This window comes from Netta rufina, assembly GCF_964035555.1.
Source record: "Netta rufina genome assembly, chromosome: 1".
Taxonomy (NCBI): domain Eukaryota; kingdom Metazoa; phylum Chordata; class Aves; order Anseriformes; family Anatidae; genus Netta; species Netta rufina.
In genome coordinates, this window is record NC_140123.1 from 14,156,022 (window position 1) to 14,175,231 (window position 19,210).

Genomic DNA, 19,210 nt, shown 5'->3' on the forward strand with positions numbered 1-19,210 from the left:
TGGGTAGAAAATAGCCTCTGCAAGTGAGGTGCCTGGTGATGAGACTTTCATTTACAATGTGGAGGGAAGAGGACTCTGTGTTCCCCGTGTCTCTGCTCTGATTCACATGTTCATTAGCTGCAAATCTAAGATGGGCATTTCAAGAGATGGAGTTTAGTCACTTTTTTTTTTTTTTTCTCATTTCCCACAGGTTTAATATGCTGACAGCTGTTAAACATAACCTAATGCCTAACCTAGTCCATTGACATTATAACAAATATAGGCAGTAAATTAGCATGAAAAATTCCACTCCTTGAGTTGGACATTTAAGATTTAGCTTTTGCAGTGCCTCTCAGTACATAAATCCCTTTGCTGTCTTCCTGCTTATGGCAGATGTGTCCCAATTTAAGTGGCTAATTTCACAGATCCTCTGAGATGGGAAAAGTAAATGAGATTTTTTTTTTCAAGACTTTCAGTTTGAGAGTTAGAATAACTAAATTTATTGCATCGTATTCTAACTCTCAAATTGAACCCCAGAATTAAATCACTAGCACTCGACACCCCATTTGGATACAGAAATTAAACAGGCTGGCAACTTAAAAAACAAGAAAGTCCCATTGTAGTAATTCACATCGTATTTTAGGAGTCCTTAACAATATGTTGCTCTATACTTTTTAAAAGCCCAATTGAAGGAATTTTTCCATTAACATATCAATGGTTCAAACATTAACAAGAAAGTGAGAATTACAGAAGAAGCATCTTTCTGAGCCTAAAGAACATATTCAGTCCTGGGACAATGACCTAATTATGGCCATTAGGTGAAGAAACTCTCTTAAAAGGTTCCTTCTCAGAAGCAACTGTCCCTATGTGTTCTCAGGCATGATAAGTAAAATCCTATAACGCAACTGTAAGTTACCACCCTGACACTCATTCACTGAGCGATTGCTTTCTAAATTAGTAAAACCACATCTGACTATTATTGGAACTTTATTTTTTAGCCAGTATCAGAAGAGTTTCAGAATGGAGAAGGATTTGGATATATTGTAGCCTTCAGACCCAATGGAACACGTGGTTGGAAGGAAAAAATGGTGACATCTTCAGATGCCTCGAAGTTCATCTATAGAGATGAAAGTGTGCCGCCTCTGACTCCTTTTGAGGTGAAAGTTGGTGTTTACAATAACAAAGGAGATGGTCCCTTCAGCCCTATTGTTGTCATCTGCTCAGCTGAAGGAGGTCAGTTCAATGTACAGTAAAATTAAGTTTTGTATTTTTATCTATATCAAAGTATTTTTATATTCATATGCCATTTGATATGCTTTTTAACCATATATTTCAAAATTTTGTGCAGAAGTGTTAAGTATAATTCTTCAGGTTTTGCAGAGAAGGAGGTGAACCGGTGAACCATTTTTGCAGGGTTACCCACAAAGCAAGTGAAAAAGAAGCCAAGTCAATCCTAACAAAAAAAAAAAAAAAAAAAGTTTTAATGAAGCTTCATCTGTAACATGAAGTCTGTATTCTTAACTGTAAGCTGGGTTGCTCTAAAGAACTGAACAAAGAAAGGCTCATATTTTCTAATGTTTCTGAGGTTCACAATAACTTTTTGATGGGGATACGATAACTTTTTGATGGGATTTTCATTTTTTTCTACCATTTCCTGTCTTTTTTGGTTCATTAGTATCAAATGTTACGTCTTTATCTTAATGGCCAAATATTCAATGAAAATTATATGAATAGTTCAGAAGAACAAATGGAAAATATTCCTGGAGAATTGCTATGAGGTGAACTTCATATAACTTTCAAAAGTATTTTGTGAGAAAAGACTTATTTGTACTAGTAAAATAAGATGTTCTGTACTGACAGAAGCCAACATATGTAAATTTCCATACAAATGAAACATAATCAAATGTTGTCCACAGAAATATTATGAGAAGCTCTGTTGCTGGAAATGGTATGGTCCCACTCTTCTTCAGTAGTACTATCCTACTGTCTACTCTTAAGAGAATAAAATCAGCAAGGAATCAGTGGAAACTGGTGGAATTTCATATTATCACTACAAAACTCAAAAAAAGAACGAAGATAATGTTTTTTCAAGTGAAGCTGGAAAACAGTAAACATTGTTCCATAATAACCCATAATAAATGTGTAATTTTGAAGCTATTGTGTAGCAGAGATCATCAACTACTATTCTCTCACAGTAATTATAGAGGTTGGAATTGCTTGTTTGCTAAAAGCATTTTCAGTAATCTATTTATGTTCCACTGTTTGGATCATCATTAGTAAATATTCATGTTATTATAAAAACAATTATATTTTAAAATGTAAAAATTGCCCAAATCAACCAGAACATTTTTACATTTGATTTCCTTGTTCCTCAATGGAAAATGATGCTGTGAATCTAATTATAATGCTTTTATTATTTAACAATTTCATACTCTAATCAGAAAGTTCAAAAAAAAAAAATTAAAAAAAATAAAGGACACAAAACTTTATTGCATATTTTTTAAAGCAAAATATATCAGCAAAAATGGAACACTGAATTGTAATAAATAGTCCTTCGCTTGTTTCTTGGGTAAGATCAGAAATGGAATAATGAGCAATATCAGTATTTCAAATATTTTTTTTTAATTACAAACTTTGCAAATGACCTGAACAGAATTATTAAAATTAACTTTCTTCCTATGCTACTAGAGAATACATCTAGAAAAAAAAATGATCTTGTTACAATGCAACTGTTTACCTACTGTTTACCTACTGTTCATAGCTTACCTAATTCAATCTGTGTATGTGTCCATACATTAGTCTTTTCTTTGGAAGAACTCTGTGGGCTACATTCTTAGACTTATATTTGAGGAAAAAAACATGGTATACAACACAGTTCAAAAATAATATATAAAAAAGCTTTTTTTTTTTTTTTTTTTTTTTTCCTGGACTAACACTAGGTGATATACTAAAAATATAAAGAAGCAATGAAACAATTTATGACAGTTAAGTTCCAGGCAACATGGAGAAAGAGGACAAAAGACGTCTTAGTTTGCTATGAAACATAAATAAATAAATAAACTGGTTTTGAAAGAGGCATTGATTTTCACAATCCAAAAGTCAAACAACTGTGAGCACATTTTCTCAAGGATTTCTATTGAAAAGGAGATATTAAATAAAGATTGACAGTACAATATGTTATGATCCTAGGGCTGAGCCAGAAAACCCTTAGCTTACTTGTTTTTCATCACATACTCAATTCACTGATCTGTAAACATATAGAATAAAAGTCTAGGACAAAATTATTAAAAGTTAAGGAAACATTATATCATATATAAAAGGTACCCCCCAGATGGATATAGAGCAGTTTAGTGGCATAACAAATTTGTCTAAGGAAGTGTCTTTGTCTACATTCTGTTGCCTCTGCTCAACACGAGAGGAAAAAAGAAAAAAAAAAAAAAAAGGAAAAAAAAAAGAAAAAAGAAAAAAAAAAGACTTTGCACAGGACAGGTTCTGGACAAGGAAGAAATGTAATTTATTAAAAATGCATGCATCTATCTTTTCTGTGTGACTGTGACTGTATATTGCCTATATTGTATATCTTGTATATCTACCTGCAAATTATCACCTACTGCATATTGTCAGAGCCCATTTGTGGTGGCTCTGATTTGTGTCTAGGTAGGCAACCTTGTGGATGGTATCAAGTAAGATGTTCCCCTGTGTAAGCACAACTGACTGACCTGACAGGTTCTGTAATGGAGGTAAAAACCTTAAAAAAACATCCACCAAAGAAACACAGCAAACAAGAGCAAAACACTGAGTTTTTTTCACAAGTACTTGGAGGGGATAATCACTTTATCTTGAAGTCAGATACTTTGGAGACCATATGATACCAACGGTTACATCATAGCAATGTGAGTGATAAGTCAAAGGTGAAGGCAGAAAACTTTGGCTGGTTATAGATGCTTTAAAACTTTTCTTCCCCTTCATTCACTTTTTGACCTTATAGGAAACATCACCTCTGTACACCTCATAGGAGAGACTATCCAGGAGCTAAAGATGTAGATGAATGTAATGCAGGAGTAAAAAACAGAACAGAGAAGCAAAGGAAAAAACAAAACAAAACAAAACAAAACAAAAAAACACATTAGAGTCTGCTGAAGGAGGTCACACAAAAATTCCTGGGTTTTAGCAGGAAGGGAAAAAAATAAATAAATAAAGATAAAATAAAATAAAATATGACCCTCTGAAAATGACAGTTTAATATAGTGGAAAAAATTGAAGCAGTGATTCTCTCCTGGAAACCTTAGAAATGAAAGCAAGCAAACAATCAAGGAGAGAAGAATGATATTTCCAATCAAGGAGAGAGGTCAGATATTTTAGTGAAGAAAAAGAGGGAATGAGGATGACAGAGGATGCAGGAAAAGGGAAAAAAAAAAAAAAAGATGCACAGTTATAAGAGGACAGGATGGAAGGACAGAGTAGACACATTCCAACACCAAGGAAAGACAAGGCTGAGCCTTCAATAAGTGAACACTTGATAACACAACACAACAAGTTAGGCTGCTCATCCAAAGAAAGGTTGCAATACACAGGCCTGATGCTGCAGGGAGAAACCCTCTGACTGTACTTTCTGCCAGGAAAACAAAAGCACTAAATTTGTGCTAGAACATACTGAAACAAAGTACTGAACTTCATTGTAGGCACAGACAATTTGGATCCACAGAGAATAAAAATAATAAAGGCAAAAGGTATTAGAAATAAACAGGGAACAAAAGTGGCATTATACACTGATTGTCCTACCATTTAAACATTCTTTGGAGATTTTTCTTGATTAATACTTAAATAATGAGAGGCTAGTGTGGCCAAGACTGCTAAGACAAGCTTTCAGTATTAGGGGAAGCACATGCAATTTCTATGTGTGGTTTTAATTAACTGGAAGAGGAAAACTGGGAAACAGAACTATAGCAACATAGAAAGAAATACAAAAGTGTAAAAGTGCAATTGCAAGAAAACAGAAAAGGCCTTTGTCTAGATTGATGATCAGGTAGGATTAATTTAGCAAGCATGCCTAGACAAAGCATGATCTGCCTTGGAAAGACAACATAAAGCTAAAATAGTCATGGCATGATGATGATATTGAGAAATACAAAAACAGACTTTTGGTAAAGCATTCTGAAAAGCATTCTTTGAATTCCACTTAAAGTGATTCTGTAATTTCTGAAAAGTGCGATTAAATATACTGGAAGTTGAACTAAAGGTTGCTGATGGCCATGATAAATTTGGGTTCTGAGAAAGACCTTACTAATTTTAGATAAATATTACAGGACAGTGTTATTTATGAGAGCATTTAGCAGCTCATAGTTTGGGTAGTAAATACCACTAATTACCTTTTTCTGGCTGTGATAATTAGCAGATTATTTATCCAGTACTGACTGAACCAAGAAGAAATAATGCTACTATAGTCTTGTTTTGGTGAATAATTACAGCATTATAGAAAAAAAATAATCTTAATATATAACAATTGAACTAGTTATTAAATAGCAAGAAGCTATTAAAGAAAATGTAAATAACATTTGAGACTAGAAATTAAAGAATTTTGGAATGTCTCCATGTCAGAGGTGTAAAATCTACCAGAAATTTATAAAGGAAAAAATAGTACATTTCTAGGGCAGTACAGTGCACCTCAGGATTTACAGGATATTCAGAATAAGTAAAGACCATACATAATGCCTGGACATAATACAAGTCCACATAGTGGTGGACTTGGTAGTGTTAATTGATGAACTTGATGATCTTTAGGATCTTTTCCAAACTAAATATAAACTTGAAAACATATTCTCATATCATCATAAATAAGATGATATAGGCAGGATAGCTAACAAGAATGTAGGAGCCTGTAAATTGTTACTTCTGTAATGAAAAATTTTGGTATTGCCAATTGCTCAGAAATTCAATTTTCTAATTCAAACAAAAGACTTTACCATTGAACAGTACCAGCAATTAAATTTAATCAGTTTTTCTATTAATGACTGCAATTGATGGTTAAAGTTAGCCCTTTTAATACGCTCAAGGCTTTGGGGTAAGACCTTTTCCATCCCAAACTAATGAAAAGACGGCAAAAATATTTTTAACAAGAAAAAATATTTCTACATTAATGCAAAAAATGTACCTTTATCAGCACACTTACAAAAGCACAATGACAATATACTGTAAGCTTCAAATCAAATCAAGAAGAAAGAGTAATTAAAGAGGTAGATGTAAGAGTAATCAGGCATGGGAACAAGTTGCCCCAGGAAGTAGTGGAGTCACCATTTGAGGGGGTGTTCAAGGAAAGGTTGGATCTGGTGGACATGAAAGGTGGACATGGTTCCGTGGGTGATGATTGGACCAGGTGATCTTGAAGGTCTTTTTCAACCGTAATGATTCTATGATTCTATGATTCTACTCTAAATGAAAATTGTATACAATATAGAATAAATAAATAAATGAATAAATGAATAAATAAGATTTTTGTGAAACATAGATGATGCATTAATTTGAAAAAAATAATTTACTTGATAAAGGCTAGCAGATTTCAAATTTTGGATTTCAATACAAGCATTCATATGGAGTGAAATAGTTCTTTAACTAGGCTGAAGAAGACACAAAATGATACAAAAGCTGTAGAGTATGAAACCGGATAAGAAGCAATGATGGACAAAGGTACTTGAAAGGAAAATACTGTGCTGGAAAGCTACTGACATAATTTCTTAAAGATCAGTCTTAGATCATGCATATATATAATGTATATTCATAATGCTAACAGAAGAGCATGGTTAATATAATGCTGTTACTATAACTTTGTGATATACTGTCAAAACAAAAAGAGATCTGAACAATACAGAGCTAAATGTGAATTAGAGAACACAAGTAAAAGAAACGCAAATGACATGCAAATGTATGCAACAAGCATAGTAACAAGCCTTTCCAACAAAATGGGGTCCTAATGGTTGGAATCTGTACTAAAGAAAGGCACATATGCTTTAATTCATATCTGGGCACAATTCTGATAAAACTATCACAACATTTTGCTAAAATCTTATTCTTGTTCTTGTTGCTTACTCTCAACTAAGAAGTCAGGATAGTGAAACTAGAGAGCTTCTTTTGCTTGTCCAAGTGAAAAAGGCAGAGTTGGGATGCTGTCTTGAATTTGGGGAAAAATATTAGGCATAGTGAAGAGCTTTGAAACATAAAGGACAATAATGGTACGTCCTTTTTAGCAACCTAAACATCCCAGGCATTCTTTATGCCTGAAGCCAACTGACCAGAAAGGGTTCACAACATACTTGAACACTGCCACCCCCAGCACAACATGCCTGCATTTAAATACCTCCCAGGAACCATTCCTAGGTAGGCATACTTTCTAGACGGCCAGAATTAATACTTCAGAATTAATTGGCCAGAGTTAATACTTCATCACTGACCATGCAAACAACTTACCACTACAGAAAAATGTATGTCCGTGCTCAAGCTGGTGCCTTTCTCTGTCTCCGGTTAGCTTAAGAGTATAGATGTAGCCTATCAGCACAGGAATAAATAGGAATTAGAAAATATGTAGTAAAGAAATTGGTGAAAATATACAAGTACATAGAAATAGGTTTCTGGGAGAAAGAGGGAACACAACTGGTTTCAGGATGAATTAGGTCTTCTATAAAGGTGTTTTTAACATGGTTGCCACATCGGGAGATACATAATTCATTCACTTAGTTTCAGTACCTTTCTCCTTCAGATATTATCTTCATAAAAATTAAAGTTTTATAATTTCGATAAATAGTGAATATTACTAAAAACTTCTAGATATGAAAAAGAGAGACCTGAGCAGTACCAGATAAAGCCTGAACACTCTGAGTCTTGCTGTGCTTGCTAAAAACCTCCTGAGGGACCCCAGATGCACTTCTGTAATACATACAAGATGCAATGATACTGCACAAAGTTTTGTTCTTGCTTTGTACGGATTTGCACTAATTCACTAAGCCAATAGAGAACCAATCTTCTCAGTTATCTGAAAGACAAATGGCCATATAACAGCCCTTGCAGTTTTGTTCCTTCATAACTTGAATGAGTTTTGCATCAGGCCAGATAGTGGTTGATATGACATTGAACAAGACATTGCAGACTGAAGGATTGTTCTTGTTAGGTCCATCTCCCCTTGCTATTCATCCTAATCCCTTATTTAAATACATAAATAAATTACCCTTTCCTTTTCATTTAGAAGAAAGAATATGTAATTACACTTTTTTAAATACTCCACTTCTCTGATTAAAATCTTACACTCATGAACCAAAGTCCTGTAGATCATTTCACAGTTAAAGCTGAGCTCCTTGGAGTTTAGGTGAACCTGAATATTAATAAGTTGTCATATTAGCTGTAAACTGCAGTGGATTATTTCCTGCTTCTGCCAGCTGATCCATAGGGATTAGATCCTCTAAAAATTCATCTAGAGCTGTCTTCACTGATTTTTTAAAGAACGAAGTCAAACCCTGGTATGTAAGAGTTTATTAAGCATTCATTTGTTTAATGCCACTGGCTCCCTTGAGAAGTTAGATGTACAAGTAATGCTATAGGTATATCCCTTCTTTATGGGCTGTGGACATTCTACTGCGTGATAAAGCCAGGCTATTCCATGGAGAAAGGAAAGTCTTGAAGGAATGGGTTTCAGAAGCTTTGCCTGACAAGTAAGAATACTTCTACACTAGTAAATAAAGGAGGGCCTGGACAGAGCTCAGCACTGCAGGCCTGATCACTGCTTCATTGCTAGCTCATTTCCTGGGCCTTGTGGTTTGTCCCTCCTTTAAAGTCTTATGCAAATACATTGGTCAGAGAGAAGCTGGACACAGAAAGGACATGAGAAAAAGTGAGAAGTCCAAGGGTCTGTCCATGGAATGATTAGTTCATTTGATTTTTGGTGTTTTGGAAATCAGCTGTTTAAACTCAAGTATCTGGGCTTGTGTTTCCTCTTCTGATGACATCTTTTTCCCTTTGTAGCACAAGATGCTGGATGCAGTGTTACCCTGCAGGCAACCATGCCATCACAGATCTGGTGGAGTCCCCCAGACATGGACACACATCCATCAGTATGAGGGGTGGAGCTGAGCATAACATCTCTTAGCTTTTCTCAGGAATGAAAACTGGAGATGCCTTGATTTGGAAGATCCTGTGGCTGTTTCCAGCAAGATAGCAAATAATTCCACTTTCTTTACCTACAGGATAACACAAGAGGGCCTCTTCCTTGTCATTTTCCTTTTGATAGATCTCTTTTGTGGTGTTTTGTTGTTGTTTTGTTTTATTTTTCCACAGAAGGGAATCAACTCAGTCACAGATCCTTGGAAGACTTAAAGCCTTAACTATGTGGAACTGCCTGGGCTAATAATGCAATTACACAGGCCAGCGCTCGTAGCTTAAAATGAGAGCTCAGATTCTGAATTTAGGGAAGTGTGTAAAAATCTTTCTTGGAGTCAAAATGAAAAGCAAACATATATTATGTGATTGGACAAGGAGTCCGACAGAGGCTTTATTCCATAAAAGGTTTAAAACAGAATTAAATGTAATTACATTTAATAAAGAGCTCCTTGGACTTGTTTAAGTTAGATCACATGAAAATATTTAAGGATGAATATTTCAGAAAAAATAGACCAGTTTCTGGTGGGAAACAGAGAAAAGACAAGGAGAGCTGGTAACTAATTCTTTTTCTCCTATCTGCCAGTATCAAAATTCAGGATTCCTTCTTTGAATGTCAGATCTTTGCAATCAGTGTAATTCTTTGTTCTGCTTTATTATGGTCATCCCAAAGCCTTGCAGACTGAACATGTTTCCTTACAGTATGACTATGGCACACGGAAAGACAATGTTTCGTGGATACTTCACACAGCCTTCTGAGAAGTTACCACACTGCATCTTTAATTTGACTAGGAAGTATTACAAGGACCATTAAAGATGTTTGCTTTTTTTTTTTTTTTTTTTTTTTTAAACAAATAGATTTATCATGATGACAAGATATTAAGAACAGAATATGATTACAACATCAGTGACCATTATGGAAAACCTAATGAACCTCTCAAACTTATCATTAGTTTTAGACACACAGAATAAAGCATGACATTGGACTGAACCACAGAATGTATCATATCACCAGAAATTATATGGTCCTCATCCTATCTGAATCCATAAAAAAACGTTATTTCATCTCCATAAACTTTCAGACAGTCATAACAACTTATTCATAAACGTAAGAATATAGTGAATAATTTCTGGATATGTAAGAAATACATTTTCTTCACATTAAAAACAAAAACAAACAAACAAACAAAACTATTTCTACTCCATTTGTCGAAAACAATTTCAAAAAATATCAGGAAATGCCCTGTGTTTCTATTCTAAACAATACATAAACCACCCCTAGTGAATGTTATGAAGAGGAAATGGTTTCTACATTTATAGAAAATGTAAAAGCTGCCAACCAACATTTTGTGTACATCACAAATTACTTATCCCACTGCAATCTTTTCTGACAACAAGGTAATTGCTTCAATAATACAAAAGCTAGAAAATAGCTTTTGCCACACAAATCTTAGTAGTACATAAAATAGAATGCAGGGCGTAACTGAAGAACAGAAAATCATATTATGAGGAATATACTTCTTCATAGCACAATTCTTTCAGTATTGAATTCAGAGGATCATTTTACTTATTATTTTTGGTTGTTTTTTGTTATTACTATTATTCTTTTTTTTACCTGAAAAGTTCCATGTAAATTAGTAATTCTCATTGTTGGAGAATACCATTTTGCATCACAGCAGAAATGCTTCTTTTCTCTAAATGTAAATAAAGAAGGAGATGAAAAAGAGCTGCAAACATTAAAAATCTGACATCAAAAAAAGATGAAAAATCTGTACAAGCCATGTCAGAGAAAAGGTATAGGGCAGCAATGGCAGGACAACCCCTGCAACATGATCAGAGAAAAGAGGGTAGCTAATGAGTCAAAACTGATATTAGACATCTTAGTAAAGCAGTCTGATCACTGGAAATATGTGTAATTTTAACTCAGGCTGTTCCATAAGAAATTCCTTTCCTGTAACACTGTTAAATGAACCCCCAAAACACATTTTTTAGAAAGTCCTTTGATGTGCCTCCCCATAACATAAAAGCCAGGACCTCTGCCTGCCCTTCAAGAGTAGATTATAACTAGAAAATTAGAAATATAACGAGAAATATAACGAGAAACATTAGGCCAAGGAATAAATTGCAGTCTCTGCTACTGCAGAAGAAAAGTGAATCCATCTTTTTGCTGAGCAAGTAAGCTACACCGGAATGGTGTAGCTAGATAAATGAAGTTACTGTGCGCTTTGCTGTCTGTGTTCAAGCTTTGTCTCTACATCTTATCTTAAGCAATTTTTCAGTAATATTTAGGCAATAAAGTGGAGGATCCAAAATATTTCCTTCACTCAGGTCTTGGTTTGATATGTGGCATTTTTTGGATCCTCCATTCCCAGTGCACTAAATGCGGATATATATTTATGCTATGGTCCAACGACCTACCTTGGCATATCCTCTCTACATTTTCCCAATAATTACATCCCCAATAACTTTCCAATCATTGAAGGAAGTTGGACCTCTATATCTTCACTGATATAGAGGTTCACTGATATCAAAATACTAATTAAAACATGCTTGTGGCAACACTATTGGGCAGCCCTAACCCTCTGATGTGCACCCTGGCCATTTCCCAGCTGCATCCAAGGACGCCCACCTCAGTGGGATGGCAGCCCTGGGCTATAGGTCCTCTGGTCTGGTCTCCATCAGGAGACTAGGACTGCAGAGTGTCCTATGAGTAGCATTGAGATCCAAATACAGTCATAGGACCAGCAGTAACAATACAGGTAATGAGAGGTACGTATCTAGGTCTTAACACCTTCTTTAGAAAAGCATGCATCTTAGGTCTAAATTGTAATTGCTTCACAGCTGAGAGTAATGCCCCAAACAATGGTGCTTGTGACTTCAAGGACATGATAACACAGCCTTTAAAAGATCTTTTACTTAACATTTCACTGCAGCTCTGGGTATTGCTTCTTTCTTGATATAGCCCCAGAGCAGGATTGACTGAGAACCCTAGTTAGGTATCATTCATTCTGAGCTGACAAAAAGGCACTAAAAAGCCAGGAAGAGAATGAACGCTCCATTTACTTCTGAAGTTAAGATGATCAAGGGGTATGAAAGGTGTATGTGGGGTGGGGGGAAGGAGGGAGAGGGAGGGAGAGTCATTTACTAATATAAAAGATTTTCAAAAAAAAAATCGTAAGAGATTCTGTCACAGTTTGCTGTGCCCGTCATCAGTGATAAGATATTGATATAGCATGACACAAATAAAGAAGTACAACAATAATAATCTCTTCATCTTTTTCAGTTTTTCATGTTCCCTATAAGTGTCATACCTTCTTGTGAGTATTAAGGTAGAATAAAGGAAGTAAATGACAGTTTCAGATGGAGTGTTTTTGATAAATACAAGTTGTTACAGTGGAGGTTTATTGTTTCAATTTTTCTTAATACAGAACCCACTGCTGCTCCTATTGATGTCAAAGCTACGAGTTTGTCTGTATCAGAGATTCTTGTTGCGTGGAAACATATTAAAGAAAGTCTAGGAAGACCACAGGGATTTGAGGTATGAACACAGAATATCATAATGAGAAGTCTTGTTGCTTTTGCTAGCATTGCGTTCTGTTAAAATGTGAAGTAGTGAAACTTCAATAGAAATTATACTCATTTTAGCATACATACGACCAGCTGTAGAACAATGGTCAGAGCTGTAGCACTGGCACATCTTTTATTTATTAGTGCTTGAAAACTGTTCAACACCACTTCTTATACCATCTTTTTGACACTTCAAAAAGAACTGAAAGAACTGCAAGTGACCTAGCATGCCTCTTTCACAGGCTGGGGAAGATTAGGTATTGACTGTTTCCAGCTCAAAGTGACCAGTTCAAACTTGTTATTTACTGAGAGCAACCAACATACAGAAAAGAAACAGCCTCTTCCACCCATGTGCTCTCATCCAGCAGTGGCTGAGGAACATCTGCTGGGCAGCCTATAAAAGGTCGGATGTCAGGAAAGGAAGCAGTAGCAGTGCTGTCCACAGACAAAGCTCTGCTTAGAGACAGCCCTTCATGAGCAGGAACATGGAACCAGCACAGGAAATGGACCTTCTTGCACTTTTAGATCCAGTTGTAGCATCAAATCCAGTTTAAGATCCAAACCTCCAGGAACTAAACCTATCTTTTGGGGACAGCACGACCCATGCTGACCTTGAGGTTCAGACTGTGCTGCTGCTCAAGTTATAACTTAGCTAGACTCAATTTACTGATTTGGCATTTCAGGTTATTTGACCCGTTTCAGTCATTTTGAGAGTGCATGCTCTTTCCTGCCTGTCTGCAGTAACAAAGAGGGGAAACAGGTATATCTGAGGCAGATACCAATGCTACGAATACCTGAAGACAAATAAGATGAATCCAAAAATAAGTTACAGGATAGAAATCAATGTAAGTAATATCAGTGATTAATATTATTAATATCAAAGAATATGCATCTTGAATATTTTCTTGTATAAATTGCCAGTATTTCATATAGCACCCGAAACTCAACTCCTGTAAAGATTTATTTATTTTTTTTAACTTGAAGAAAATTATATTTACCTCCAGAAAGCCCTTAAAAATTATTATCAAGAAAAACTCTGAGCTATAATTTTTTACACCCTTCATGTGCTCTTGTTATTAATGTTTGGTAAAAGCAAGATAGATCCATTATTGACTAAGATTCATCTGACTTATGTTCAAAAGTAAATGATGTTCCCTGTTCAAAGGTTCTGTAGAAGAATAACTTAAGGCCTGTATTTGTACTTTCAGCCTGCATAAAGGCTGTTTGAAACTGGGGGAAAAAAAAAAAAAAAAAAAAAAAAAAGCTTCTGAGACTTTTATGCTTTAACATGGCCCTCATTTCAGCAGATTAGCCAAGTACCTGCTTAATTTGATTTCCTTGATCCAGATTAGGCATGAATTCAAATTCAAGCAATTCAAATAGAATATTTTAAAATAAGGCATGCCCTTGGGTTTTCTTTAGTAATAAGTAGTAGTAATGTAATCTCTTACATCTTCTACCATGACTCTTTGAGTCCTCTTCCTGTAAACCATGATCCAAATGCTTAGATCACCCCAGGACTAGATCACCCCAGGACTATTATATTTAGTTCTCATAAAACTTCTTTGGCGCAGTGTTATAGTGCCAGCCTCATCCACCTGAGATCTGCACTAATAAAAACTGAGACTCCTGGCAGCAAAGCCCATGCTCACCCACACCCTCCTCCGCAGTCTGCTCTCTGCAGACTTCAGTTTTAACATTTGTGTCCTGTGACCTACTAGCACACAATGTCTCCTCAGCAGCATGTCCAGGCAAGTGCTGGGGTCTGGCAGCCATCACCAATGGCCTTTGGGAGGAAAAGCAGGTGCTCCACCAGAGCAACCACACTCTCCAGCACAGCCTTTGGCTGGACAGCCATGTCCAGGACGGCATATTTACCCCACGTTTTAGACACAGTTAGTTTACTTTTTCTTCTACCTGATTTGCTGTAGCTTCTTGGTACTTAGCTACTCCTGTATTGCTCCCTAGTGCAGTCTGTTCAGGTGGTCACCACAGAACCCACTCACTCATCTTGGTCTCTCACTTCTCTGAGTCTCCTTCCCATACACATCTCCATGCTGAACTCTGCAACCTCTCTGTCAGTTCTCTCTCATTGTACTTTAGCCTGACTGTTCCCTTACGTTAAACATATTTTTACCCCTTTGCACATGGCTCACTTCAAGCAGCAAAACTGATATCTAACCATTTACCTTTAAGACTGTTATATAAAAAAGAGAACAAAATTATATCCAATAGAGATGATATTCACCTTGGAAATGTTGTCCCTCTCCACACTGAAGTGTTCCACTTGCTACTAACCTCAGTCTTCAATTTTCAGGCCAGTCTTTTATCTTCTAAAATAACTTATTCACTGTACTGTCTTTTTCTCTTCAAAAAGATGGGTTTTTTTTGTTTGTTTGTTTTTGTTACTCCCTCTCACACATCTTGATGTCTTTTAAATTGCACCTACAATTTCACTCTTATTCTCATTCCATCGATCACATCGATTCTCAAAATGTTCTATTAGCTTTGTCTTACATCATTTTAAAATAAAAACACAGATTTTCTTTTTCAAGTGAAAATGATTTCTCTAGAAATTTATTCTTTCATAACTTGAATGTATTTTGTTTTTACCTACGTGCCACAAAGCAGTTCTCTTAGCTTTACAGATGCATCCTAATATTAGATGTCTGTGACGATCAGTGGACTCTCCATACCAGAAGTGGTCTTCCTGTCCTGGAAAGCACTTAGACCTGCAGACCGCAGCATACTCTGATGCCAACTGTACCACTCAATTGCTGCTTCTCTCATGGACTTCTTAGGAATTAATTTGGAAATTATTATTGATATAGCAGTAATTAACATTGAACTTTATTAATAATTTGGCTCCTCACTGTACTGTACACCAATTTTAGGAATCTAACATGAATATTACAGAGTAAATATTTCAAGGAAAGGATCTGCAGTGGACAGAACACAAAAATTAAACTAAAAATATGTTGCTGCTCCTTTCTACTTATCTCCATGAGGGAATTAGAGTCTTCTTCAGAGGCTATTGCAGGATTTTTTTTAACTTTTCCCTCTTTGTTCATTTAGCCAGAATTTCTTTGCTCACCTTCTGACAGAGGAATATTTAAGGGAGTAGTGTTTGCTCTTTTTTGTCCTCATACCGAGAAAGAAAAAAAAAATATGATCAGAGCAACCCTTACTCAATAAACAGAAGAATAAATGTTACTCCCCTGAATGATACAGCAAGACAGAATGAAATCCTAGGGTGATAGTGCTTGATTGTTCGGTTCTGTTTTGGGGAAGGATAGCCTCAAAAAGGATATGATAACTGAAAGGATCAGTTAGTCAGTACATTAGACTAGCCACTTAGGAATTCTAAGTCCACGCTATAAGTCTAATTTTGCTAGACTCACAGCATCTCTTTAAACCATTTCCTCAGCGCAAAACTCATCCTGTACAGTGGGACACTGTAGCTAAACCCTAAAAAAAAAAAAATCTTTTTTTTTTTTTTTTTGCTTCTATAAATACTAATTTAATTTAAAAGCTGATTTTGAAATTTTTGTCATATGTAGTGTAGAACACAGCCTGTAGTGTTCCATTAATCCATAAATAGCAAGTAATGAATGTACAAAAATCCAGTGACTTTGAAAAAAATAAAAAAATAAAAAAAAATATTTCTCTTTTCTTAACAACTATCTTCCAGTGTAGAATTGTTGTGGACCACGGGTAAAATGTTCAATTCAAATGTTGCTGAGCCTTATGCAAAACAATCTGATTTGCCATTCTATTTTCATGTTTCAATTTGTATTCTGCCTGTGGTTACCACAGCTGTGACAACCACCTACCCGCTCATCAAATTTCCTGGCCTTTAGCTAGTATTATGGAAGGGGGGGAGTGTTTCCTAGCATTTGAATGCTTGGGCTCTAAGCAACAAAAGTGACAGAATATTTACTACATACAGACAAGTTCACAGTGACGCAGTTTCACTCCAGCCCTCTTTGTATTTTGTACTAAGGAGTAATGAAAGGCAAAGTAACTTGTCCAATTGCACATTGTCATCCCTGAAAGGCAGTGTTAACTGTTATGTCACATGAGTTTTATGCAAGGTTTGCTGTACTCATTTGCATCTTCCAAAGCACATATTATTCCTGACTTTGGTACAGATTTGTCAGCTGTCCACCTGACCTTACTAAATACATGTATGTGCCAGCTACACTTGGATAAAGTAGAAGTAGCTTGAAAACTTTGTCAGAATGGTAGAAAAATATAGTATGTAGTTAACACTTATTGTTTAGAATCCATAACCTGAAGGTTATAAAATCTATTTAAACCTTAGGCAATATTTTCATTGTCACTCACTGTGGGTAGGGAAAGGAAAGGGAAAGAATTACTAGCTGGAAGAACAGATATTTTTTATTTTCTTCATTCTTTTCCAGCTAATACTTAAATATAGATCACAAAGCTCACGTCTTTGCCTTTGGAATTCCCCTGAGAGGTAGGAGCTTGACTAAAATAATCAATAGATAAACTTGAAACCAAAATGTATAAAGAAAATAAAAGAAAAAAAGAAAAAGAAAGAAAGAAAATCTTGAACATCGTTTTCCAAGAGGATTATTTCATATAACATGTTTACATCATATTTCTTTTCAAAGAGAAATATCCATTTTTTGTTTTGTTTTGTTTTTGATTGTTTGTTTGTTTGTTTTGTTGTTGTTGTTGTTGTTCCTTAGGCATTATTTGTCTGTTTTTACAATGGAACAGAAAATTGCATGTACGTGGTACTGAAATCTTTTTCTAAATTTACTGAAGTATTTCTCAAGGTTATTTAGAAAGGATACATCAGTGATTCTACCAGAGGCTAGTAAAGCAAGACAGAAAAAAAGAGGAATTAGTTTCATCAGACTGAATATCGATTTATCAGACTTTGCTTTCTGAATGAATGAATTTTCCCAAACATGCAATAAACAAACAAATACTTTTAAACATTAGTCAATTTAGCATTCAAAGTTACTCATATGCAGATTCAAACCAAACTAAAATCCTGAAGACTATAAACATTTGTCACAGCAGTCCTTAATGTATGGATCACACTCCGGATTTCTCATGATGGTCTCAAGAGAGACATGTTCTTTATTAATGTCTGTAGAAAATACTTTTCTACAAGACTGCTTGTTTTCTATTACCAAACATCAGAAACCTAAAAAGTATTGCTGTTTTCATAGGAAAATATGACTAGATATTTGATAATACCCCTTGAGGTTGAGGTACGATATTGGTCTTCATCCTATTTATATGCAGGAACATGTGGGAGAAGAGAATACCTGAAAAAAAAAAAAAAAAAAAGAGAAGGAGGATGCCAGCTACTCCTGAGAAGACCCTAGAACCTAAGAGTAATGAACAGTGTTTTCTTTCTCCTTTTCAGTCAGCAAACATTTAGGTGAGAGGGAAGCAACTGAGATTGACTGAACTTTTTGCAGGAACTCATCATCTTGTTCTGAAAGACAATCACATCAATATTTTGAAGTGATACAAAAAAACAGCAACAGATGATACAAAAGCATTACTTCTGTCCTAAGTGCTTGGTTCTACCATTGTTTTTGTGCTGGTGCTAACATTTACATTGCACAGTATGCAAGTTGAAGGAGCTAATAAGTTTGCTGCTAATGATAATAAAAAGGTTTTATGCAATGTGGCTTTTTTTTTTTTTTTTCATTTTTTCCCCAGGGCTATCAGCAGTTCTTTCAGTTCACTTTTCTTTCCTTCTCCCTTAGCACTTTCTGTATTCTGAGATTTCTTCAAGTTCATTTTCAGTTACAGCGGTACTGTTGAAGTTGATAGTCAGAGAGACCAAAAAGGTTTGTGTGTGTTGTCCAGCCTGTAACAAACACTCCTATTCATCTTCAGGTTGTTATTTGAAATGCCTAATTTGGAGCTTAAATTCTCTGGTCAACAGAAGAAGTATCTAGACAGTAACTCCTTGCTAAATTTAGAGAAGATGGCCTGCAGTTAGGTTAAATGAATTTATAACAAAATGGTATTATGCTTACCTTAGAAACCAATTGGGGAAAAAATGTAATATTATTTTAGATACCTTTAAACCTAAAACTTTAAGGAAGTTGTCTGCAAGTATTACAGGTTCAAAAATTGGAAGATAAAAGAATTTTTAATACGTTAATTTACTTTTAAGGATTGTTTAATCAATTATCAATATGGACAAAGCAGAAGACTGTGTGTTCCTGCATCTTCTCTAGTCAGTTGTTTAATCATTATTGTTTTCTCTCCAGCATGAAGAGCTGGGTTTCTGGGAACCAGACATAAGCATTTTCTAATCTTTTTATACATGATAAACAACATACAGTACAGCAAAATTTTAAAATCTTACAAACAATAATGTATTAAACAGACCAAATGTGTTCTTTTTCCCCTTTTTGTCTTTATTTTTTTTTAAACAGCCTAATCTTTTGTGATTTATGCTTTATGTTATATCAATATTCAAATGTAGCATTAATGGAAATTTATTCTAAGAGTGGTAAATCAC

The 19,210-nt window shown here is 35.2% G+C and overlaps 1 protein-coding gene across 2 annotated transcripts in view; it reads left to right on the forward strand.

The window, feature by feature from the left end:
- The window catches only part of CNTN5 (contactin 5), a gene marked incomplete at both ends in the record, with an annotated part of 395,341 nt that overhangs the window by 369,746 nt on the left and 6,385 nt on the right, over positions 1 to 19,210 (forward strand). For both annotated transcript variants that reach the window (XM_084285826.1, XM_084285827.1), the window contains 2 exons: positions 978 to 1,212; positions 12,546 to 12,655. In XM_084285826.1, the coding sequence (XP_084141952.1) occupies positions 978 to 1,212; positions 12,546 to 12,655 (345 nt within the window). The remainder of the gene's footprint in view (positions 1 to 977; positions 1,213 to 12,545; positions 12,656 to 19,210) is intronic.